Below are 25,505 nucleotides of genomic sequence, written 5' to 3' on the forward strand. Positions count from 1 at the left end.
ACAGAAGGAAAATAATATCAGATGGAAATATGGATCTACACAAAGGAATGAAGAGCAAAAAATGGTAACTACATGGGTATATACGTAAAGTTTGTTTCTTTTAAACTACTTAAAAAAAAAAAGACAACTGACTCATAAAAATGATAACAGTGTACTACAGTGGTGTTTGTAAATTCTGAAAAGTCCTGTGTATAATAATAGAACAAAGACTGGATGGGAAGAAATGGAAGTATAGCCATAAGGCTCTTACATTACCTGTGAATAGGTGTAATTTCACTTGAAGGTAATCTGCGGTAAAGATAATACTATAAATCAAAAAGCAACCACTAAAAATAAGAAAACAGAGCTAGTGAGCAACAGAGGAGCTATAGTGGAGTCATAGAAAGTACTCAGTCCAAAAGAGGAAAAGGGGGACAGAAGACAGAGAGCAAATAGAAAACAAATACCAAGGTGGTAGGTTTCAACCTAGCCATAGTGATGGTCACATTAAGTCTGCATGGTCTGTTAGATTCCATAGTGTATCAGAACATTGGAGGTGTTTTCATAGCTCTTATGCATTTGTTCTCTGTCCTTGGTTTTAATGAGGTCTTAGGAAATCTGTTGGTGTTTATTTGCTAAGTTATATCTGACTCTTTGTGACCCTTGGACTGTAGCCCACCAGGCCCCTCTTGTCCATGGGGATTTACAAGCAAGAATGCTGGAACAGGTTGCCATTTCCTTCTCCAGGGGATCTTCCTAATCCAGGGCTTGAACCCGCGTCTCCTGCATTGGCAGGTAGATTCCTTACCTCTGAGGCACCAGGCGCTGGGCATATTTATTAATTATATTTAAATATATATGTATATAGATGGTATTGATTGTTTCACATAGAGTTATAAGTCAGTTTCAGAAGTACAGAATGGAACAAATTAAAGTTTCATATCAAATCATCTCCTAGAGTGCATGAGGGAAATCTGTAAGGTAAGTAGTGTCTTTTAGGAGTTGTTTTCAAAGAGAAGAATACCAGCTTTAAAAGTGATTGTGTGTCTGAAGCTTCCTTGAAAGAGGCCGAATTTGTTGAGTGATATGTGACCCTTCCCTTCCATTCCATTTCTTCAGGGAGCACAAGCTTTGCAGAACTCCTCTTCAGATTTAAACAGCTGAAGATGCCAGTGCGGGCCTTGCTGAGATTGGCTCCTCTGCTGCTTGGAAACCCACAGCCAATGGTTATGTGATCATGGCTGGTGGTAAGCCTACCCTGAAGCATGACTTCTGCACAAAAAACGTGACCAAACGACAAAGCTAAAGAAACCTTTCTAAGTTTTATAATATAGCTGGGGGAGATGAGCTGCACAGACCTCAATGTATTTTAAAAATCCAAGTGTTTCAAATATCCCAGAGATTCTGTTGCTGTTGGCATTAACGTGATAGGATATATAAAAATGAGTTGAAATTTTACTTTTGTAAATAAAATGTTTTGGTTTGTTTTCAAAACTCTTGATGATTAAGATTTTTCAGAGTAGAGCAGTCGGCACTGGGGTGTATAATAGTTTTTGGAATCTTTCAGCTCTGGTGATTCAGGTGAAGTGGCTTTATGCTCAGGAATGCAGTTTTTTGCAGGGGGCATTACGGAGATGTTCACTTTTTTAAAATTTATTTTTAATTGGAGGATAATTGCTTTACGATATCCTGTTGGCTCCTACCATACAACAGTGTGAGTCAGCCATAAGTGTACACATGTCCCCTCCGTCTTGAACCTCCCTCCACCCTCGCCCCACCCCATCCCTCTAGGTTGTCACTGAGCACTGCCTTGAGCTTCCTGTGTTACACAGTAACTTTCCATTAGCTATCTGTTTTACATATGGTAATGTACTTTTTTTTAGTGTATTCGTTTTCTAAAAAGCTCTGTTACTATATAATTTTACTTTTTGCAGCAACAAAGGGCTTTTAGCATTTCCTAGGGTGTCACCATTGTCTAAAGCAAGTTTGTTCATCCTGTGACCGTGCCGTAGCATGATGGAGCATCTCAAACAGGAGGAGATTTATACCCTAGTAAAGAACTGTCCAGCATGAAGCCTGCTCTAAACAGAGAAAATGCAAAGTTCTCACCACAGAGACGTCTTCAGAAATTGTATTTTAAAATAAAAGATAGTTCATTTCCACCCAGGATTTAGAGAATGTACACCCATATCAAGTTTTTGGACTAGATGATAAGGAACGGTATTTGTATAAGATGTCTTCAGCTTCAGGTTTCTGGACGAAGAAGAAGATGACTTCCTGTTGTCTAGATTCTGAGGTGTCTTCTGCCTCCTTAAATGGCCAGCGGGACCTTAAACTAGTCAAAGCTGCAAGGTCTGTCTTGTGATTTCACGTTTCCACCTGCTGAAATGTGAGATTCTTTAGTTAATTTTAAAAGTGAAAATTAATGCAAATAGAAATGTTTCCACTGAGATTTTGATAAGAACCCAAATGGTGTTTGCTCCTTGCATCCCAAAAGTGTGCACAGTGGTTCTATTCAGACCTTTACTATCTTACCCTAATGTGTGAATCATGGGTGAAGTGGCTGATTGAGAGGACAAAATGTGCTTCCTTCACATTTAAAAGAGTTTTTCTTCTAATTAAAAATAAAATTTAAAAGAGGTAAATTATGAAAATTCCATTTGAGCCAGGACCTAAAGAAGTCAGTACTGGGCAGCTATTGGTGTCTTCACTCTCAATCCTTTGCAACTTGTAAGCTTTTCTCTGATTGAAGAATGACTTGAGTTACTTATGAATTGTCATGTAGAAGGAGAACGGTCATTAGAATGTTGTCAGCAGAAGCAATGATCAGGCTTTATCAGGGATTCAGCAGGCTGGAAGGTTGCAGTCTGGAAACAGCATTATCTTTATATTTCAGGCCTCCTGAGGAGACAGAGGATGTTCTGCTGAGTAAGCATGCTTGAATCATCGGAGAAGTCAGTGCCAGCTGTTCATGGGCTCTCCAAAAATCTTAAGAGTATAACTCACCATCCAGGACATTTTAGCCTCCTCATAGCCGTGGAGGAGGAAGAGCTGGAGAAAAATGCTTCTGGTTCCGAGTGGGCCCAGAAGTGGCCCCTGTCACTTCCTGCTACTGCATGTTGGCGGGAAGTAAATTCCTCCACCTCATTAACTGCTCTCTCACAAAGGGGAGATCCAGACCTTAGTGCGTCTTGGTGATGTCTGTCATTATGTGGTTCCTCACTCGCTGCTAGTTCCCTCCGTCCATCTCTGCTCACACAGGTGGAAATGTGTGGCATTGCCTCCATAGATGGATGTAATTAAAGGAACAGTACATTAATACTGTTTCCCTGATGGATGCTGACATCTGTGCTCCTACCTCGAACATCTTACAAAGCAGTGAAGGCATGAACTTGTGGGCAGCTCTGAGGCATGGTCACCAGGCCTGAGCAGGAACACCAGTGGTGGAAGCCTCACAGAGCTTCTGAGCGCTGCTCAATCTTCCTTGAGTAAGGCCAGTTCTCACCCTTTGCCTGGAAACCAGCCGACTTCACAGCTTCCTGAGAGGGGCATGTCCCAGCTTAGGGGACCTCCTGACATCCTAGAAGAGGCAAGAAGGGGGTGGGACTTGCATCTCTCAGCCTGGTGGTGGTGTGAGGCTGGTGAACCAGCTGGGCAGATGGAGCCCCTGGGTGTGGGAGCCGAGATCGGGGTTGGAAACCAGAGCCATGGAGTTGAGACAGGAATTGTTAGAGAAAGGGACGTGTTAGGACTCCAAGGGATGCATGTGCCAAACCCATCCTGAGTGGGGCAGCCAGGAGGCATCACTGGGAGCTGGGTGAGACTGAAGGCCGTGGGCCAGTCTGAGACCAAACCAGGAAGATGTTGTTACATCCTTCATGAGGTTTGGGGGCCTCTTCTGGGTTCCCCATCCTCATCCTGACCAAATTTTGTGGGAAAAGCCTCCCTGTATGATGACCTCTCCAGCTCAGCAGTGGAGGGGGGACAGAATCAGTTGCCCTGTGGCTGCTGTGTCTGCAGTTGTGAACCAGCAGTGGAAGGGAGCAGAGGCAAGGTGGAAGCCTTCTAAGAGGGCTTTCCCAGGCTGGGGGGGGGGGGTGGCGGGGAGGTGCGGTGTCAACACCCTGCACCATACAGACACTTGCGCTGGTTCCCACAGCTCCCAGGTGACTGTCCCTTCCTGCTTCCAAGACCAGGCCCCCCCTACTCTGAAATACAATGGCTGCTTCTCTGCAGTCACGAGCTTCAGATAAGTGTTCTTTGGTAAAAGCCTCTGAGACCACATCCGTGGCTTTGGCCCGTGGACGAGGAAGACCTGCGTGCTCGCCGTCCTCTCGCTCTCCTGCGTCTTCAGTTGGTGTGCAGTGTGGTGTGCTTGCAGAGTGCGGGCTGCTCAGAGGGCCGGGCCTGGAGGCTCCAGATGAGGGGAGCCCATCGGTCAGGCATCTACACCACACACTCGCTTGGGTGAGCCCTGGTCCTGCCTCTTGTTCCACAGCTGAGACCTGAGGGTCAGGGCAGGAGGTGGCCGGCCCAGGGCCACACGACTCCCAGTCACCGCCTGGACAAGCCTGGGCACCCGGGCCACGGTGTTCATACAGAGAACTTTGTCCACGACTGCCTGTCTTCCTGGTCCAGTGGACACTCAGGAAGAGGCTGGTGAAGTGTAAGTTACTTGGCTATTGTACCACGCAGAGTTTATGAACACCTTAAAAAGCAGACAGATGACTCTTACTTTCTCCACACATCTTTGGAGAAACAAAGGTCTTTGTGTGTATTTTCTTGGAATTAGATTTATTGAATTAGTCTGTATGCTGCTTTCTTAATCATACAACAACCATCTTAAACTGTTTGTCTTTTAGCTAAAAATATTTCTTCCGTGGTGCATTAGAACATGAAATAGGAAGTTTAGGAAAAGCATTTTATACTAAGTTCAATAAAAGCCCTGAAAATCTGAGTGAGCTCCTGATTCCCCCTGCTGTCCCTCCAGTGCTCAGGTGTGGTCGCCGCCTCGTCTCTGCAGTCAGGGGCGCTGTCTCGGTTCTCAGGTGTAGTGCCGGGCTCTGTGGACCGTGCACACTCAGAACCCAGACATGCTGGGATCCTGGCCCAGCACGTTATGCTCCTGGGGGACTTGTCGCAGGGACAGTGCTGGAAGCTGCTTAAGGCCACTCGTGTTTCTTCCATTTGTGGTATTCGTGTGCGTATCTGTCACTTGGCAGGAATGTTTTCTTTCTGCTCACTGTAGCCTTTCAGAGGGTAACCAGGTATTTTGGGTAAATGTGTAGAGCTCTGGAGTAGAAGGCAGAATCCTGAGCAGGTCCACCATCGTCAGCAGCCGTGAGGTCTAGGTGAGCGAGCCCCAGCCCTCGGGGTGGAATCTGCAGACCCCCGGGGGGGCCTGCGTGTGCTGTGTGTCCCTTCCCTCCAGACTCCAGCCTGTGGGCCCCGCCCGTGCCCTGAGCGGTGCCTGGGTGTCAGCTGGGCATCTTCACCCCCTCCTCCTCGCTCCTCAGCCTCCACCCACATTTCCCAGGGGGCCAGCTAAGAAGAGTGCCCCTGGAGGTGGCAGCGGGAGGTGCCGAGCACGGCCTGCAGGAGGGAGAGGAGGCGAAGCTGCTGCAGGGGGACCCGCGGGCAGAGGGTGCAGGGCGTTCATGCCAGCTCTGCGTGGCACCCTGCCCTGGGGCTTCTGCTTCCCTGTATCAGCACCCTTTCTGCTTGGGCTCCTGAGCAAACCCTGTGATGCTATGTGGGATGTAATGACCCAGGTGCAAACACAGCCTGTCCAGGGTGCCTGCCACTCGGCTCCCCTGGGCTTTGCCACCCTGCCCCTCGGCAGTCTCCCCTGAGTTCCCAGTGCTGTTCACTTGCTGTTGCCGTGATCAGGCCCAGCTATTCTCTGAAGCCCACACGTTTCTTTGCGATCCTGTCATCCCTGTACCAGCTCTGGTGATGGCACCATTCTGCACTGCAGCGGCAGTGACCTCCAGGAGGCCTTGGGTTCCCTCCCATGTGCCACGGGGACCTTTTAGCTGAGCTCCTGGAGTGTTTGGGGGTTGGCCCCATTTGAATCTGGCTTCCCAGGACTGAATTCACAGGAGGGTGGGTGGGGACATGGCGTGGCCTGTTGTCCAGTCCTGTCGATTCTGGGTTTGCCCCTCAGTGGCCACCCTTGGGAGAGAGCCGCCCCTTAGCCCAGCTGCTTCCACCTTGGCCTTCCGGGGAAGCACTGACTGGGTGTCGCAGGCTGGAAGTACTGTGGTCCTTTGCTTCTGGAAGGTTCGAAGACGCGAGGAAAATGCTAAACCTTCATGAAATAGCATTGAACAACAATTGTATTGCTTCCTGAAAGGAGTTGGCTTTTTACAAGACCAACTGTTCTAACACTTGACTGTGAGGTTCCTGGGAACCTTAGCAGAAATTTCTTGGCAAAATTAGATATTTTCATGGGAAAGAAAGATGACGAGCTCAACAGTTTCTGTCTGGCAGTTACCCAATAATGCTGTGTAGCAGCTGCTCAGTAATGAAACTTTGTACCTAAAGGGGCTACACATATGAGAGAAAGTGAGAGTTGCTCAGTCATGTCCAACTCTTTGCAGCCCTGTGGACTGTAGCCCGCCAGGCTCCTCGTCCATAGGGTTTCCCTGGCAAGAATACTTCAGTGGGCTGCCATTTCCTTCTCCAGGGGAATCTTCCCGACCCAGGTACTGAGCCCTTGTCTCCTGCATTGGCAGAAGGGCTCTTCACTGCTGAGACCCCCTTCTGTTCCCGCTCTGTGTCAGCCTCGGATCCACCCGCCCGTGCGCTCCGCATCTGCCCTCCGTCCTTCAGCTGGAGTGTCCCGTCTCGCCGGGTGAGGCTGCTCTCCGGCAGGTGGCTTCGGGTGTCCTCGCTTGTCCGCCTCTTTGCTCCTGTGTTTCTCTCCTGCCACCTCCACCTCTTCTCCTCGTCACCTGCTCGTTTCTTTGGGCTCTTCAGGTTCTTCCTGGCGGTGCAGGCCTCCTGCTGCACTTTCTGGCCCTTCTCCCTCTGCCCGCCCTCGGTCTCCGTGGAGGCGCCTGCTCTGGTCTCGGCTCCCTTGGGGGCCCCTTCGTGTTACCGCGCGGCCCTTCCAGGGCCCTCGGGCTCAGGGCCTTGTTGGCCGACACCCACTGGGAGGCCAGGGGCCATCGCACCACTGGCTGGTTTGGCCCCGCAGGTTCAGTAAACAATGCTCCGTAGGCCTGCGGAGGGATGGAGGCCCATCCAGTGATTTCCGTCTGTCTGAGGCTGCCCGGGGCCTGCGGAGGAGGCCCCCCCGGGGGGAGGAGAGAGTGTGGGGAGGAGAGAGTGGTGGGTGGGTGGCAGGCCCCCTAGTGAGGAGGCTGTCAGGACCGCAGCTCCAAGTGCGCAGACCACGGCCTCTGGGAGAATCAGCGTCACCCTCGTCGTTTTTATGATGGCCAGATCCAAGAGGGGCCCCAGTGACTGCTGTTCTTTTTTTTAGTATTGTGGTAAAAATGCTGTTTTCTTTGGAATTTGAGACTCCTGATATGTACGGTAGGAGTATGGGTCCTGACATATTCTTGGTTGTCAGATAAAACACTGAGGCTGAATGGGACTTGATACCAAACTCGATTTATCTCAGAACACACCCGCCCTGCTCTCGTCTCTCTTTTTTTTCTCCTGGGATCAGAGTGTGCCCCATCCTGCCCTGCAGTGAGACAGAGGGGCTCAGCTCACACGATTGTTCCAGCCCAGGCGGAGGGTTCCTCATGCCTTTCATGGAAGGTCTCCCTTCACTTAAAGTAAATCCACACATAAAAACGAAATTGAAGGCAAAGGAAACAAATACTGAGGAGTGTGATGCTTGTCAGGCGCTGAGTCTCCGCACCTGTCCTCTGTCAGTTCCACATGTGTGCTGCTTTATTTTCCAGTGAGCTTATTTGTTCAGAGACCAGAGAGCTCTAGGAGCTCCTTCCATCCTTGTGAGGCTAGACCCTGCCACATCCTTCAGGGACCCAGCCCAGGGAGCACAGCACACAGAACTTTCGATGACATGCTGGAATTAATCTTTCTCTTTTTTTTCCCCCCAAGAGCCACCAGGGTAATAGCTCCTTTCCAGAAAGGATGATGTCAGTGTTTTTCATGTATTTATATTTAAAAATTTCAACTCAGATCAAAACCCTGCAGACGTTTTCATGACTTAGATCAGAATTTTCAAGAGTTTTCCTAAAAAAAAAAAAGATTGATATGCAAATTGGGACCTTGTACAGCATAGTTCATGATTCTGTAATGGAATCCGTTGGGAGAATTTTAATATAAACACAGTAATTACTTTCTGTACCCTGGGAGTTCTCAGAGCGCTTACTAGGCTAATCATGCAGCCAGGGACGCAGTGGCACTTCCTCCCTGTGCCCACCAGCCCGGGAGGTGACTGCAAGGGCATGGGGGGTGGCATTGTCCCCACCAGGAAGCCTGGTACTCACTTGGACCAGCTGCACTCCCCACTCCGTTTCCGTGGGAACCTAGGGGGCGCACTGGCGCGCCCGACTCCAGACCCAGTGATGTGGGTTCTGAGCCTGGATCTAAAAGGGAAGCACAGCAGGGTAAGCCCCCCGAAGAAGGACCCAGTACCCCCCACCCCCACCTCTGGGGTGTGGCCCGCAGCCCTCATCCCAGACAGACCTCCTCACACAGCTCGGGGGTGACCCAGGCTCGGTGCCCCATTGCATGGAAGAATTCCACCTTCAACTTGAGGAACTCCTTGTAGAGGTCTGGCCAGTGCTCCCTGCCCAGCAGGAACTGGAAGATGCTCCGCTTGGACATGGGGTTGTCTTCCTCCATGTCGGAGGCAATGTAGCTACCACCAGGAAAGAGGGCAGGCTGGACTTGGCCCCGCGAGGACCCCCAGCCTCAGGGCAAGGGGGGCAGTGGGGAGGCTGCCGAGGTCACCCCGCAGGAGCCAGTGTCCAGGACAGAGTACCCAGGCCTGGGTCCAGGGGAGCCCCGCCAGCTGGGGCACCTGGATGCAGACCACTCGGCACTACGCCTGTCTGGCCCAGGGCGCAGCTCTGCCTGCCGTCGTTCCCCCGGGGCGTCCCACCTGGGGTCAGTTGGTCTTCGGGCAGCGCGCGGTGTCTCCTGGCTGCATCCCTTACCCCAGGATCTGACTGGTTGCCTCCCCCTCCTCTGACCCTGTGACCCCTTGAAGGCCTTGGACCACCACTGGGGGCCCCCGGGTAGTGCTCACAGGGCCAGGAAGAAGTGGATCCTGTTGTAGAGGTGACCGGGCAGCCCCACGCGGCCGAAGTACTCCACCACCATGGACAGCAGGTACTGCATGGAGACAGAGCGGTGGGGCGGGGGCCAGGGCTGGGCGGCAGGAGGGCGCTCTGAATGCGCCGTGTGCCCCGCCCCCGTCCAGGTGGGAGAGCCTCCCAGGGGGGCCTTGCTGAGGGGCTCCTGGCCCTGTGACACGTGGAGACGAGGCGACAACGGGAGGCCGGGAGGAGATGCTCAGCGCCGGTGCAGGGCACTGCGTTTGTCCTGCCCTCCTTGCTGGCCCCAGGGGTGGGTCTCTCCAGGGCTTCTGCCCAGGCTGACGCCTTGTCCTCTGTCCCTGCCCCCATGGGGTGGTGACCCTGCAGTCCCTCCTCATGTTAGTGCTGTGAGTACCTTGTCAGACACCTTCAGGAAAATGTCAGCTTCCAAGAAGCTCTGGATAACGGGATCCTCTGCAAAGGAAGGGAGATCTCGTGAGGGCCTGGGAGCACCGAGTCTGGGGCTGTGGGATTTCAGCTCACAGGGAGGAGGAGGACAGGAAACCTCTCTGCCTTCCTCTGTTTCAGGGAGTGCAGGCAACTCTCTTCCCCACTGGGAGGCTCAGAGCTTTAACAAGAGTGACAAAGCTGTTTTTTCCATTGACACAGGGAGACTGGGTCTCAGCCTCGGAGTTTGCTGTTGTTCTTTAATCTCCAACACATGGGAGTTGATAAGTGTGCTACACGAAGAGATACGAACCTGGTTCTCAAAGTTTTAACATAGTATTCCTGGAGCCAAAGCTTGGATGTGGCCTTGGGCCTCTGGGCACCACATTCCTTGTCACTTCATCACACTGTGCAAGGCTGTCCTGCCCCATCTGATGGCCAAGCACCCCGTGTGGGTGGTGGGGCGTTCATACCCACCCCCAAGCTGGGGTGGGGGGTGCTGGGCATACTGCCCTCTTTCTCCTGGGTTCTGCCACTTCCTGCAGATAATAACCTGGCCTCACCTGCCCCCAGCAGGCTCATGGGGGGGCTACAGTTGTCGTCCCTTGGAGGTCACCATTTTCCAGTGGTGACCTGAGAATATCAGATCCTCCTTGTTCTTCACTCCTTACCCTGGACAATGAGATTTGTGCAGATGGGAGAATGGAGGGATCATGGATCATTTTGCCCTCCCTGACACAGGGAGCAGCCAAAAGCCTGGCTCCCAGCTCTGTGATGATGAAAATGGTCTAGATCTTTCTATCCAGCGTGGTGGCTGTTAGGACTTCCCTGGTGGTGTAGCGGATAGGAATCTGCCTGCCGATGCAGGGGACATGAGTCTGACCCCTGGTCTGGGAGGGCGGATTCCACATGCTGTGAGGCAACTAAGCCCATGTGCTGCAACTACTGAAGCCTGGGCACCGGGCCTGTGCTCTGCAACAAGAGAAGCCCCCGCAGTGAGAAGCCTGCTCATAGAAACTGCAAAAAGCCTGAATGCAGCAGTGAACACCCAGTGAAGCAAAAAAAAAAAAAGGTAGTGTTAGCCATATGTGGCTACTGAGCATATGCAATGTGGCTGGTGAGAACCAGGAACTGAGTTTCAGAAGTTTAAATTAAATTTCAGTGTGAAACCTGAGTAACTGCATGCAACTAGTGGACAGTGTCATTTCTGCCTCATCCCCGACCTGCCACACTGGAGCCTGCCTCAGGTCGTGACGTCACCTCTGCAGACCTTCCCGGAGCATCTGTGCCGCAAAGCTCCCACTCTTGTCCACAGCCCACCTCTAGGTGCCATTGTGCTGTGTCCCTTCAGTTCTGTCCAACTCTTTGCAACGCTATGGACTAGCCCGCCAGGCTCCTCTGTCCATGGGATTCTCCAGGCAAGAGTACTGGAGTGGGTTGCCATGCCCTCCTCCAGGGGATCTTCCCAACCCAGGGTTTGAACCTGAATCTCTTATGCCTCCTGCATTGGCAGATAGGTTCTTTACCACTAGTGCCACCTGGGAAGCCCCTAGGTGTCATTGATGTTGTTGATCTTTTCTGAGTCAACTCTTTGCATCAGGTGGCCAAAGTCCTGGAGCTTCAGCATCAGTCCTGCCAATGAATATTCAGGTGTCATTACCTTTCCAGAATTTTCCTTCTCTGCATTTGTCACTGGCAAATTACTTACTTTTGTAATTATTCTGGGCCTTCTCCCACTTTGACCATCAAGACAGCAAAATCTAGTTGGTCCTTTCATCACTGATCTCTGAAACCTTAACTGGATGGAATAAATATGGGCAGGGAATTTCCCCCTTGCTTTGTCCTAAAATGTCTTGATCATTGAACATAGCCATGAGTCTCTTTTTCCCTTCTCCCTCCAAGAGCTTGTCTCAGAGGAAAACCCATCAACACCACAGCAGAACCAGAACATGAAAGCCTGGTGGTCTGTCTCTGCACCACTGGGACACCTCACAGCTCCAAGCCCCAGGGGGGTCTCGGCCACGATCCCTGAGCCCCTGGCATCCTTGGTGTGGAAGAGACCTGACCCTCCACTGGCTCAGAACACACACCCAGAAGTCGGTAGAAGGCTTCTTGGTCTTCTGGACGATAGCTAGGTCTTCTCCTCTTGTTCATCCTGAGTTTTGTTCCCTCGACGTGATTGACAGTCCATATGTTCCTCCTCTGCTCCCTCTTACTCCAGGACTTCAACTCGGAGACAGCGTCTGAGGCGCTGGGGTGGGAGGCCAGGGAGCTGCTCTTGTGGGCTGCTGCAGGAACAAGACGTGTGAGTGAGGACCCGACCCCCCTGGGAGGTCCTGAATCCGTCCTTTTAGCTCACCCTGAAGACTGGATCCTGCCACCGAAGACCCACCGTGAGGGCCGGATGGCAGGGGTTACTAAGCAGTAACGACGCCTCGTGCAGGGGTAGGGAAGCCAAGGACACATACCTGCCTTGACACCCGTTAGTTTCTTCCTCTTGCGGCCTCTCATCTTCCTTGTTCTCTGCTCAGGACCAGCCTCCAGAGGGGCAGGACTGGAGGCCAGAGGGCTCCCGTTCCGGGCAGCTGCTGGAGAGAGGAAGGACCCTGTGTGCTCAGGGTGGGGGACCCGCCTGGGAAATACTTGGCTCTTTCCTTTTCGCTTTGCTCACCTTGAGGTCTTTGCATGTGGTATCTGCAGAATAAGAGCGACCGTCACCCGCTTTGCACTCGTCTGTGAAGGAGGGTGCGAGGGTGCGTGCGTGCGTGCTCGGTTGTTTCAGTTGGGTTCGACTCTTTGTGATCCCATGAGCTGTAGCCTGCTAGGCTCCTCTGACCATGGGATTCTCCAGGCAAGAATACTGGAGTGGGTTGCCTTGCCCTCCTCCAGGGGATCTTCCCCGACTCAGGGATCGAACCCACATCTCCTGTGTCTCCTGCATTGCTAGTGAATTCTGTACCCACTAAACCACCTCAGAAGCCTCATAAAGGAGGGTAGGAATTGAGTAAATAATCACCTTTCTTTGCCAGGGAAATCCTGTGCTCCTGGGCCTCCTTCTGCTTGGGGGACACCTCTATGGAGATAAACCATGAAATTATCTGGTTATTGATGTCTTTAATAACTACAAAAGTGAACAAGAGAGTGGCCTCCTGTCTCCCCGCCCTGGACACCCTTTCCCCGACCCGACAGACCCACACTGGAGAGTTCAGGGAAGAATTGATGCTGGAGCCATGGCGATCTGTCATCTTCATTCAGAGACAGGGGTTAGAGGGGGGCGGATGAGCACACACACCTGCCTTCCCTTCCATGCGCACGCTTTTCTTTGCTGAGTCCTGTTGGCTTGGGGCGGACTCCGAGGCAGCAGTGAGGAGCTCAGAGGGGTCCTGTCTTTTCTGGGCACCAAAAAAAAAAAAAAAGGAAAGAAACCAACTTGACTTTGACCAGGCCACTTCTTTCTGCTTACCTTGCTTATTGTGAGACCAAATAATATTTAAAATAGCAATAACTGTAGCTAACATTTATTGACTGCTTAGTAAACCAGATTTTTTTAGTGATTGGGAATTACCTCATTCAGTACTTACAATGAGGCATGAGGTAAACTGTATAACTCGCCTATTTACAGGTGAGGAAGCAATGATGTAATTTGTCTCAGGTTTGCCCCTTGACGGTGGCTAGAGCTCTTTGGACTTGGGATTAGAACTTGTATCTAGGACTTCCCTGATGGTCCATTGACTAAGACTCCACGCTCCCAATGCAGGGGCCTCGAGTTCCATCTTGTCAGGGAACTAGATCCCAACTAAGACCCAGTATAGCCAAATAAATAAATGAATAAATACTAAAAAAAACCTCGTGTCTGACCAGTGTTCAGGGAAGAATGGCTTGTGGCAGCCACCATTGAAGCCTCAGTCGCATTTCCATTAGGGTCGAACTGGGCCACCTTATCTGCTTATGTTATCAGCTCTGCCTGTGTGTGCATGCTCAGTTTTGTTTCATTCTTTGCAAACCCATGGGCTTTAGCCCACCAGGCTCCTCTGTCCATGGAGTTTTCCAGACAAGAATACTGGAGTGGAGGAGTCCACTTCCTTTTCCAGGGGATCTTCTGGACCCGGGGATCAAATCCCCACCTCTGGCATCTCCTGCATTGGCCACCTGGCCACCTGGGAAGCCCTGTGAACCACTATAAAACCATGGGCAATCGAGCCTGGCGAAAGTCTGAGCAAAGTGGCCCAGGCCCGTCTGAAGCAGCCCTGGAAGCTGACTGAGACAGCTCCCTCCAGAAGTCCAGTGCTTCCTGGCCTCTGAGGATAGTGTCCCCCTGAGTGGTGTCCGCATGTGCCCAGGGTTCTCAAGGGCGAGTTCTCTGTAGAAAGTGCTTTACTCTCTCTCCCCCTTCTCCCAGACTCATTTTCTTCTCCTCTTACCCACATCCCCTCTGGTTCTCTTTTCCCCTAAAACTCAAGACCTATTTGTATTTCTACTGCATCCCAGTCACTCATCTGGAAATTCACAGGTGACCCCTTCCTTATCCCCTGTGACAGTTTGGAAGGACATAGTTCAGGACCCAAGATTCACCTTAGTACAGAAAAGAGTGATGCCCACCCTGAGGGGACACCACAAGGCTCCCTCAAGACCTAGGCTCCCACCTTTACTCAACATGCAGACTTACAGCAGCGGGAGAAGACTGTGGACTGTAGCCAAGTGTTCGGGATCCCATGGCTTCCAAGATTCCGGAGCTCTTGTCATGAGTTCATGATGATTGTCACACCATTCCACCAGGAAGTGCTCTTGGGTTTATAAAAGACTCTCAAGGGAAAGACTGTGGGCCTCAAGGAGGAGGGAGTTAGTGTCCCGGGCTGAACACTGGGGTCACTTTCTCTTGCCCCAGTTAATACCTCTGAAACTCAGCTTGTGTTTTATCTAACCAATTCATGTTTCTAAATGAAAGTGGTACATCCACATATCCAAAAAGTGATAAAAAAAAAATTGATGAATATCCATAATAAAGTTGTTTAAGTCATTTATTTTTTATACCTTTCTTGTGTTTACTACATTTCTTGATTTGTGTTTAGCTATGATCATATATATTAAGATTTTTAAAATTTGACTTTTTAATTTATAATTGTAGGTTCACATGCAGTTGTAAGAACTGATACAGACAGACACTATACACACTTTTTACCAAATTTCCTTCAGTGGTACAGACTTGTATGTCTATAGCACAGTATCCTGACAGGAGATCGACATTGCCGCTTGGGTTCAGCTGTGGGGCACAGGCTTAGTTGCCCTGAGGTATGTGGGATATTACTTCCCAGACTAGGAATGGAGCCCATGTCCCCTGCATTGGTAGGTAGATTCTTAACCAATGAATCACCAGGGAACTCCCATGTAATTTTTAGTTTCAAATATATATAAATGGAAACTATATAATCTGATCTATTCTTTTTTACTTTGCATTATTCTCTTGAGAACTATTTAATGAATTGCATAAATCAATAGTTTATTCCTTTTTATCGCTTAGTAGTAATCCATGGTTGTATGGTAAAGTGCATATTTAGTTTTGTAAGAATCTGCCATACTCTTCTACGATAGAAGAGTATGTCATTATACATCCCCAATGCGCTCAGTCGTGTCTGACTCTTTGTGATACTATAGACTGTAGCCTGCCAGGCTCCTCTGTCCATGGGATTCTCCAGGCAAGAATACTGGAGTGGGTTGCCGTGCCCTCCTCCAGGGGATCTTCCTGACCCGGGGATCAAACCTGCATCTCCTGAGTCTTCTGCATTGCAGGCAGATTCTTCACCACTGAGCCACCAGGGAAACCCATGTACATCCCCACTAGGAGTGAATGAATAATCCACTTTCTCCACATCATTGTCAGCATTTGGGTTATCACTTTTTATTTTAACCATATCTCGTGGGATTAATTGGCACTTCCATAATGATATCAAACATCTTTTTAATGTGTTTATTTGCCATCTGTATATCTTCTTTGGTGAAATGTCTGTTCATGTTTTTTTCTACTTGAATTACTTTTTTACTGTTGAGTTTTGAGAGTTTTTTATGATATATAGCCCAGATACAGGTCCTTTGTAAGATATGTGATTTGCAAATATTTTCTCCCAATCTGTAGGTTACCTTTTCATCTTCTTTTTTTTAAACCACTTTTTCTTCTGGTTTTACTGAAATATATCTGACATAAAGTTTAAGGTATACAAATTTTATTGATATATGCTACACAGCATAAATTTCACTCATTTAAAACATACAATTCAGTGAATGTTAGTGTTTTCCACAGAGTTGAACAACCATCACCACAATCTAATTTTGGAACACGTCTATCCTCCCAAAATATCCCTCCTGCTCATTTGCACTCACTCCCCATTCTCACCTCCAGCTTTAGATAGCCACTCATCTTCTGTGTCTGTTTTGTTTACTGGGGATTGGTAGAGAAATCAATTTGAAAAGAATAGTTCACTGCTAAAAGCCATTTGAAACTTAGTCATCTTAAGCACTTTATTGATAAATGAGAAAACAGTGGCCCTGCACGCACCAGGGTCTGGCCCAGGACCACACACAAACACATGTGGCAGAGGCTAGGTCCCTTGGAAACGTTCTTTCCACTGGGAACCTGGGGGCCAAGCTTTGTGGTGAAGTGACCACAGGTTCTGCCATGCCTCCCTCTGGTTGGTGGCCCATGATAAGTGCCCTCCCCAGAGTTGAGGGAGACAGAGGGTGGGAGGGTGAGGGGAGGTGGCATCTTCTCTTCTCCCCCCAGACACTCTTTCTGACTCTGGTTGAGTCTGTGGTCTCCACCTCTCATTCCAGCCCACAGAGGGGTTATTCTGAAGCCAGAGCTGCCCTGAAGCTTCCTCCATTCTTCAGATTTCACAAAAGATATGACTCTTGGAGGGCAACTTGGGTTTTTTGGGGGTGGGGAGTGGCAGGGAGGGTGGTGAAGGGGGACAGGAGCAGAAGCTTCTCTATGGAGTCTCTATATTCTGGAAATTTTTCTGTCCTGGAAATCTCCAGCACAGGTAGGGTGCAGGGAGGCAAGTTTGGCACTGTCCGTAGCTTGGACTCCAGCACACATGTCTTCTGGGACCAGTCAGTGCCCCCACGGCGAAGCCAGCACAGAGCTGGTGGCCAGAGGGCTGGCGAGGGCGTCAGTCCTGGCATCAGCCGCCACCCACCCCACTTCTACACACTGACTTGGGTGTGGTAGTCTTACTCTTGCAAGTCTAGGTCTTATGATGATTTAAAAGAAGCCAGGAATCCAGATTTTTTAAAAAGTGAAATCCTGCATATTTTAAACAATGGCAACAAATGGAAAAAATGAAGTTCTGTGTGGAGGGCACGCAGGACACAGCAGCTACTGAGCCTGCCCGCGGGCTCTGCATTTCAGGATTTAGCTCTGAGAGCCACTAGCAGGGCGTTCCAGGGTGGGCAGGGTGGTGGGGGGCTTGGCAGGGAGTATTCTCTCTTCTTTTGATTCATCAGGCCATGTCTACGCAAGACTAATTTGAAGGGGTCATGCTTTTCCTTTAAAACATTCCCTCTGAGGACTTCCCTGATGGTCCAGTGGTTAAGAATCCACCTGCCAATGCAGGGGACACAGGCTCAATCCCTGGTCTGGAAACTTGGATTCCACGTGCCTCAGGGCAACTAAGCCTGCTCTCTAGAGTCTGTCATCGGCAACAAGAGAAGTCCCATGATGAGAACCTGTGCCTCACAGCTGGAGCGTAGCCCCGACTCGCTGCGACTAAAGAAAGCCAGTGTAGCCACGAAGACCCAGCACAGCCAGTAAATAAACAGACTTAACAAGAACAAAACATTCCCTCTCCAACTAGGCTACGTTGCTGTTGCTGGTCAGTCGCTCAGTCAGGTCCGACTCTGCAACCCTGTGGACTGCAGCACGCCAGGCTTCCCTCCTGTCCTTCACTGTTGCCCAGAGTTTGCTCAAACTCAGGTCGGTTGAGTCAGTGGGTGTTAAACAGGGCGCTGATGGCCGTGGAGCTTCCTGTGGTCACTCTGGAGGCCAGAGGGAGAGAGTGTCCTCCCTACCTCCCTTCCTGACGCTGTCAGCTCCATTTCCACCCTTCCTGTGATGGTGACTCTCTTCACCAGCCTCTGCGTTCCCATCTTTATGAGACTGCCGGCAGCAGAATGGGCTTCCCTGGTGGCTCAGACGATAAAGAATCTCTCTACAATGCAGGAGGTGCGACTTCGATCCCTGGGTCGGGAAGATCCCCTGGAGGGCGACATGGCAACCCACTCCAGTATTCTTGCCTGGAGAATCCCATGGGAAGAGGGGTGTGGCGGGCTGCAGTCCCTGGGGTCGCGAAGAGTGGGACCCAGCTGAGCAGCTAACACGGCAGCAGGATGCAGTTGGGCTCTGTGGCCGCCGACGCTGGGAAGGTGTCCGTGGGTTTCCTCTTCTCCCGCTTCCTTGGTAGGGTGTGACAGTGAACCCTCCTGGCTCTCTCTGCAGGCTTCGGTGTTGGCGGCAGGATGGTGGCTGTTCTTTCCGCTGGGGGCTTGCCACTGTGAGTCCCGGAGGGAGTCGGGAGGGTGACTTGCGCGGCCCTTTGAAGAACGCAGTAGGGACTCTAAGGTTATTTGTGGAATGGATGCTACCAGTCATTTTTTAAAAGATAATTTGATTTCATTTTGGCTGGGTCTTCATTGCTGCGCGGCCTTTTCTCTAGTTGGGGGAGGCAGGGGCTTCTCTTGTTGCAGAACCCAGGCTCTGGGGCTCGAGGGTTTCAGTAGTTGCGGCACACGGGCTCCGCAGCTGTGGCTCTTGGGCCCTGGAGCACAGGCTCAATAGTTGCGGCACATGGGTTTAGTCGCTCCGCAGCATGTGGGATCTTCCCGGACTAGGGACTGAACCTGTGTCTCCTGCGTTGGCAGGTGGCGTCTTTACCACTGAGCCACCAGGGAAGCTGCAGCATTCGTGGTTGGTAGAGGTCATTGCTGCTGCTGTTGCATGTTGAGATGGCAACCAACTTTTCCAAAACACACTATCGGGGGTTATGAAGACATCCTCCCACCCGACCTCCCCAGTGCTCTCAGCTGGCCAGGTCATATTCAATTACTGAAATTAGAGGAGGCCTTTGTTGGGGTTACACCATCAGCAACAGAGGAAAACCCATGATTTCACGTAGGCACCGCGGAGGATGAATAGAAACATATTCCATGGGACTTGCTGCTTTCCCCAGAATGGAGCCTGTGCTGCCCCTGCACTGAGGGGCAGGTGTCCTAGAGGGGAGTCATTCTGACTAATCTGAGCAACTCTGGATGAGTCGGGTAACGCCTGTGACGCTGAGGGTACAATAATAACCATGAAGATAGCTTTGTGAACCATACAGCAAGGCACATGCATACCATTCTCCCAATAAAGCTTTTGAATAAAGATGTAGGACAAGGGTAGAAGCCATAGCTTCCACGAGGAAGGTGAGATCTATTCCTCTGCCTGAAGGCTGAGGAGGCACATCTCCATCGGGAACGTGTCCAGGGGCCCAGAACAACACTCAGTCTCTTGCAGTGGGCAGATGGCGTAAGGCAGATGCTTTGGCGAGACTTGGGGATTGTTTTTAGGTTGTGAATGGAGACATGTTGGACCCACCTGGCTGGTACTGAAGTCAAGGAGTCCACAGACGGTGAGTCCAGACTGCACGGTCAGCAGACTCCTCCCGTGCCAGGCACCCTGCGTGCTCCCCTAAGATGATCAGATCTTGTGAAAGAGCGTGTACCATTGACTTGAACCATGAAAGGTTTGGGGGAAGCCTCTGCTTATTCTCAAGAGTCTTAAATCACCATCTCCGCTCCATCCACCCTCTTGATGTATCTGAGACCACCATCTGATAACATGATCCCCAGCGTGTATATGGGAGCCGAGAGGAGCACCTCTTTTTGTCCTGCGTCTCTTTTGTCTTGCTTCTTCACTTAGGTGGGGTCTGCCTGGAGTTCTCAGTGAGACACAAGCCTGCTCTGAGCCTTTTTCTGAGAAAGCCCATCTTCCGGGAGAAGAGTACACTCAGCTGCTTTCTTCTGAGCCAGGCAGTTAGAGGAAATAGGGCTCCCAGGTCGAGGATCGCAGGTTTGACTTTGAGAGAGAACTTGGAGCTGTTCTGGGTGTTTGGGAACATTTAGATAACATTTCCTATTATCTCTTCAGAGAAAATTTCTTTCCTCTGAAGTATACTTCATTTAATATGAACGTAGCCACTCTGTTTTCTTTGAACTGATCTTTGCAAAGTGTATCTTTCTCCATTCTTTAATGTTCAACCTACCTCTACTGTTACAGTTGAAGTGAATTTCATGTACATAGCGTATGTTGGGTCATGTTTTCTAATCTGCTCTGCCAATCTCTGTCTTTTTAGTACGTTTGTTTGTTTATTTACTACACTTTGCGGCATGCAGGATCTTAATTCTCTGAGCAGGGATTGAACCCATGCCTCCTGAAGTGGAAGCGTGGAGTCTTAGCCGCTAGACTGCCAGGGAAGTCCCTAGTAGGTGTATTTAGAGTATTTACATTTGTTTTTAAAAATTTTTGTTTTATATTGCAGTATAGCCGGTTAACAGAGTTGTGATAGTCTCAGGTGGGCAGCAAAGGAACTCACCCATACACATACATGTATCCCTTTTCCCTCAAATTCCCGGCCCATCCAGGCTGCCACATGACATTGAGCAGAGTTTCCCATGTTATACAGTAGGTCCTTGTTGGTTATCCATTTAAAATGTAGCAGTGTGTACATGTCCATCCCAAACTAACTATACCTTACCCCCATCCTTCCCTGCCCCCGGCAACCACAAGTTCATTCTCTAATAAACTATTTACGCTTTGTGTCAGGATTTATATATCAGGGCTAAGCCTGCCATTTTCTCTTTCGTTTCCTTTCTGTTTTCTCTTTTGTTCCTCTGTTTTCTCTTTCCTGCCTTCCTGTGAGTTGTTTGAATATACTTTATAGCTCCAGTTTGGGGCATAGCATTCTTGTGTATTTCTTTGTGTAAGTTACTTAGTGGTTGCTCTTCTGGGAGCGGGTGAGAGCCCAGGATCTCTATGCGGCTTCCATCGGCACTGCAAGTGACGGGGCGTGCCTTACCCCATGCGTGGATGAAAATTCTGGGCTTCACTCAGCCCTTTCTGATACCATCCTGGCTGTGGAGGGAGCGTCAGAGCATCTTGTTACAACCAGAAGAGGGTGGATGTTTTGGTTCTCTGTGTGTGCGTGTGCTGAGTCACTTCAGTCAAGTCCGACTCTGAGACCCCTTGGACTGTAGCCCACCAGGATTCTCTGTCCATGGAAATCTCCAGGCAAGAAATACTGGAGTGGGTTTCCATTCCCTTCTTCAGGGTCTGGTTCTCCACTCACCCTTCAGTAACAAGTGTGGGACTAGGCACCCCCCATTTGTTTCTCATGGTGTTTGGCCAGAGAAGAGTGGTTCTTGTCCAGAAGTTTTCTGTTTTGCTAGGCTGCTATCTTCTTGATCTTTTAACTAAAAAGAGCCAGCCTAGCTTGGGGGCTTTTTGCCTGCACCCACTGGTGTTTCTAGGTTGCCAGCGTCTCCAGCCCAGTCTGAGATATAAGGAGTCAAGAAGGAACCCGGAGACCTTACTGCCGTGTTGTTCCTCAGGTCCTGGGGTCCTTATCCAATCTTCTTTTTCTTCTCTACTTTTCAGAATCTTCTCACGTTTCATATATAATATCCAGGTTTTATAACTGTTCTTAGCAGGAGGAATATGGAGAAGTAACCAGAAGTCCAGGGTAGTAACTTTTCTGTTGCTGTTACGTTTTGAGCTTCTAGCCTTTATTATTATCAACAAACTTTGTTCAACACAGGAAGTGGTTTCCCTGAAAGCTGCATTCGTTAATACAAATTATCAACTGATTAGGGAGAGAAATGCAAACTGAAAAGCGCTTGACAACTTCACGTTACACTTCTTTTCTTTTTCATTTGATCATTTTTATACTTAATTTTGAAAATAATAATAAATAGTAAGTGAAGCACAGAACACTGCTCAATGAAATAATAAAAAGAGGTCTCAGTATAACTCTGTTACAGACAGCAGGCTGTCTGAAGACCCTCCTGGACCACCAAGCCCTTTCTCCTCCTTCTGTGACCTCTTAGGCCTGGCCAGCGGGTCTCCCCAGCACAGGAAACATGTGTGGTCTTACTCAGGCTCCCTTTCCTCTTCCCTTCACAGATCTGTGAGAGGGAAACGAAAACAAATGTGTTCCTTTGCTTTAGGTGGAAGGGCTTTGTGGGTTGGAGACCATCTTAGAGGGAAAGTGTTGCCCCAAATTTGGCCTGTTGTCCCAGGATGTAATTATACCAACACTTTGGCATTAAGTATGGGATCGTGGCCAACACAGTCCAGTTCCTGCCTTTCAAAATTGTTGCGAGGATTGGCTGATGCACGGTGGGTTTGTAAACTCAGACCTCAGCCAGGTGAGTATCAGGCGCCAATGGTGCTTAGGACGTGCTTAGGTTGGCTTACTGTGCCCCCTGCTGAGCGGAAGCCTGGACAGCAGCACAGAGCATCTTGATTTCTGTGCAAAAATTCTCCCGGCCAGTGTACTCACCCTCTTTAGTGGACATATGTGCTTAAGGGATTTCAAGTTTAAATGTACTTTAAAATTATTGTGAAAAATCACCGTCTTAAATTGTTAATGTGCTCAGTTGCTAAGTTGTGTCTGACTCTTAGCGACCCGCTGGACTGTGGTCCACCAGGCTCCTCTGTCTATCAGATTCTCCAAGGAAAGAGTACTGGAGTGGGTAGCCATTTCCTCCTCCAGGGGATCTTCCCGACCTAGGGATTGAGCCTGTGTCTCCTGCGTCTCCTGCATTGGCAGGCGGATTCTTTACCACTTGAGCTACCTGGGAAGCCCCAAATTGTTAAGGTACAGGGATTGTATTTATTATTTTGCATATGCTTCTTGAGGGGCTACCATGATAACTTATGGGGAGTGTCTTGAATGTGTAAAAGGTTACATGACTGAGGAATTTGTAACATTTTAATTTGAAATAATGTGCGGTATTTATGGGATAACTTATTAGAAGCTCAAATGTATTTATGGATATTGATTAATCTAAATCCCATGTCTGTTTCAGAGAAGTTAAGTATTTTTTATCTTGTCGATAGAGTTTGGGTCTGTGCTAATGTTCCCCCTTCAGTGGGTTTCTAGGTTAAAGGAAGCTGTGCTCCGGTCCTGGTGTGCACTGGTTGGCCATGCAGTCCAGTGTTCCTGTGTGGTGGGTGCAGAAATGCAGGGGGTCTGTGAGGTTCAGGGCCAGTGAGCAGGGCCAGAGAGAGGGCCACTGAAAGGCATGGTCATAGCTATGGTCAAAAAGGACATCACCTCCTCAAATGCAAAGTGGTTTCCCCTCTGACTTTTGTTAAGCACGGATGGGACAGGAAGACCAAGGTTTTCGTTGATTTGGCCCTTTATTTATTTAAATTAAGAAAACATTTGTTTAAGGAGCTGATGTCAAGTGCCTGGGTTTATATCAGTTCAGTTCAGTTCAGTAGCTCTGTCATGTCCGACTCTTTGCAACCCCATGGACTGCAGCACGCCAGGCCTCCCTGTCCATCACCAACTCCCAGAGTTTACTCAAACTCATGCCCATTGAGTCGGTGATGCCATCCAACCATCTCATCTTCTGTCGTCTCCTTCTCCTCCTGCCCTCAATCTTTCCCAGCATCAGGGTCTTTTCCAATGAGTCAGTTGTTCGCATCAGGTGGCCAAAGTATTGGTTTATATGCATGAAATGAATTCAGTTCCTACATGCAGGCTTCTTATAAAAGCTGTAGAAGAAGGAGGAGGAGGAGATGGAGATGAAGAGGAGAAGAGGAAGAAAGAGGAGGAGGACAGAAAGGAAGAAGAAAGAGGAGGAGGACGGAAAGGAAGAAGAAGAAGGCAGGCACACACACAGAAATCACCATTCTAAGGATGGCATTTGGCGTGAGTTCCCACAAGGGGGCAGTGCGTCCATGGAGCGGAGAGTAAAAAGGGCGAAAGCACATATTCTGATGAACAAGGCGGGTGTGCAGACCTCTGGGGTTGAGTACAAGGACCCCGCGGTTCGGGGAGTGTGGGGGGATGAAGGGAATGTGGGAGGTAAAGGTAGAGGACACAGCGCAGAATACAGTGCGTCTGCCAGAGGGGAGGACGGAGGCTGCGGTCAGGCTGTGAGGGGCTGCAGGCAGTCAGAGGCGGTGAGCGCGCCAGAACCAGGCTGGGGTGCTGCGGGGGCTGTGCTCATCCCCCGACCTGGCTTTGGGGATGACCATATGCTTTCACACGTGGCTCCTGAGAAGGCAGGAAGTGGCCGCTGGGTGGCCTGGAGGAGGGGCAGGAAACGAGAGGAACCCCCCGCCCCCGTCCATCCCCTGCCTGCCTCCTTCTCCCCAAGTCTCCCTCCTCTGCAGCTGCCTCTGACCCAGGCAGGTCTGTGCGGCCGGTGAAGGCTGGTGCCTGCAGTGGCCCCGTCACATGTCTTTCTGGAGGCCCAGAGTCCCAGGGTCTTGTTGGACTTCAGGATACGGGTGCCAGCGCAGTCCTGTCTCAGGGCCTGGGCTCGGAGCCCTCACACCCTCACTGCCCCGGGAAGCTGCTCTGCCCGGGGCTCCTGCCGCCCAGTCACTCCCCCTGGTGGTCACCCAGGGGAACATGATCTGCCCCCAGTTCTTTGTGAACAGGCTTCAGAGCGTGAATATCCTTAGTTGGCAAAGTTTCATTATTTAAGATTAGTTTGTGTTTGGGAAATAGCCAAATTTTATTGGCCTCAAGAGCGCCCCCTATGATCAGGTCAGTGATGGAGTAGTTAGTTCATTTCCACTGCCCTGCCTGAAACCCAGAAGAGGGTCAACCGGTACTTGTTGACATGAACCAAGAGATAGAATGGTGGTTATAAAGGTAGGGATGCTTCATTTGCTTGTGGAACTTTCAAGTAAGATCTTCCAAACTGTTAAGAGGATGCTCAGATATCATTATGTTGGTGTATTTACTTGGGAAAAATAGACAATGAAAGAACCATTGTGTTCAGGTTCCCAACAAGTACCCCAAGAATGCTTCATTTTTCTCTCTCTGTAACAGAAAGGCACTTAACCCAGTGATCAAACATCTCTGTGCCTTGGATTCCTCACTTCTAAAATAAGAATAATGAACAAACCTGATACAGCTGTGTTGAGGATTAGAAGAGGTACATTTGTCAAATGCTGCTGGGAAAGATTGAAGGCGGGAGAAGGGGACGACAGAATGTGATGGTTGGATGGCATCACCAACTCAATGGACATGAATTGAATAAACTCCTGGAGTTGGTGATGGACAGGGAGGCCTGGCGTGCTGCAGTCCATGGGGTGGCAAAGTCGGACACCACTGAGTGACTGAACTGAACTGAACTGCTGGGCTCAAATGATTGGATAAAGAGGATGTGGTGCATTTATACCATGGGTATTCCGTTCAGTTCAGTTCAGTTGCTCAGTCGTGTCTGACTCTTTGCGACCTCATGTACCACAGCACGCCAGGCCTCCCTGTCCATCACCAACTCCCGGAGTCCACCCAAACCCATGTCCACTGAGTTGGTGATGCCATCCAACCATCTCATCCTCTGTCGTCCCCTTCTCCTCCTGCCCTCAATCTTTCCCAGCATCAGGGTCTTTTCCAATGAGTCAGCTCTTTGCATCAGGTGGCCAAAGTATTGGATGTTACTCAGCCATAAAAAGGAAAGAAATTAGGTCCTTTGTAGAGATGTCGATGGACCTAGAGTCTGTCATACAGATTGAAGTAAGTCAGAAAATCAAATATTGTATATTAAGGCACAAATGTA

The 25,505-nt window shown here is 49.8% G+C and overlaps 2 protein-coding genes across 5 annotated transcripts in view; one reads left to right on the forward strand and one right to left on the reverse strand.

Moving 5' to 3' along the window:
- Positions 1-4,936, forward strand: part of ANAPC1 (anaphase promoting complex subunit 1) — a 98,837-nt gene extending 93,901 nt beyond the window's left edge. For 2 of the 4 annotated variants that reach the window (XM_043467713.1, XM_043467715.1), the window contains exon 48: positions 1,099-1,473. In XM_043467713.1, the coding sequence (XP_043323648.1) occupies positions 1,099-1,214 (116 nt within the window). In that variant the 3' untranslated portion in view covers positions 1,215-1,473. Of the gene's footprint in view, positions 1-1,098; positions 1,474-1,913; positions 2,332-2,875 lie in introns of those variants that run through there. The other 2 variants (XR_006269326.1, XM_043467714.1) reach the window with 2 other exon arrangements.
- Positions 4,937-8,153: 3,217 nt separating this feature from the next.
- Positions 8,154-11,832, reverse strand: LOC122442553 (putative speedy protein-like protein 3). The gene is made up of 6 exons (XM_043470403.1): positions 11,762-11,832; positions 9,640-9,698; positions 9,215-9,300; positions 8,650-8,824; positions 8,451-8,549; positions 8,154-8,193 (listed from the first exon to the last, which is right to left on the reverse strand). The coding sequence occupies exons 1-5, from the start codon at positions 11,823-11,825 to the stop codon at positions 8,490-8,492; spliced, it is 444 nt and encodes a 147-aa protein (XP_043326338.1). The 5' UTR covers positions 11,826-11,832; the 3' UTR covers positions 8,154-8,193; positions 8,451-8,489.
- Positions 11,833-25,505: the final 13,673 nt, after the last annotated feature.

The sequence above is a fragment of the Cervus canadensis genome, chromosome 5, assembly GCF_019320065.1.
Source record: "Cervus canadensis isolate Bull #8, Minnesota chromosome 5, ASM1932006v1, whole genome shotgun sequence".
In the NCBI taxonomy this organism is placed as follows: Eukaryota; Metazoa; Chordata; class Mammalia; order Artiodactyla; family Cervidae; genus Cervus; species Cervus canadensis.

What these genes read in the sequence shown, in the direction of transcription:
- LOC122442553 (XM_043470403.1), bottom strand. Translation starts at nt 11,825, where the DNA reads ATGAACAAGAGGAGAAGACCTAGCTATCGTCCAGAAGACCAAGAAGCC. An exon ending in AGCCTTCTACCGACTTCTGG is followed by an intron (nt 9,699 to 11,761) that starts GTGTGTGTTCTG and finishes CTTCCTTTGCAG; the next exon opens with AGGATCCCGTTATCCAGAGC. An exon ending in TCCTGAAGGTGTCTGACAAG is followed by an intron (nt 9,301 to 9,639) that starts GTACTCACAGCA and finishes GTCTCCATGCAG; the next exon opens with TACCTGCTGTCCATGGTGGT.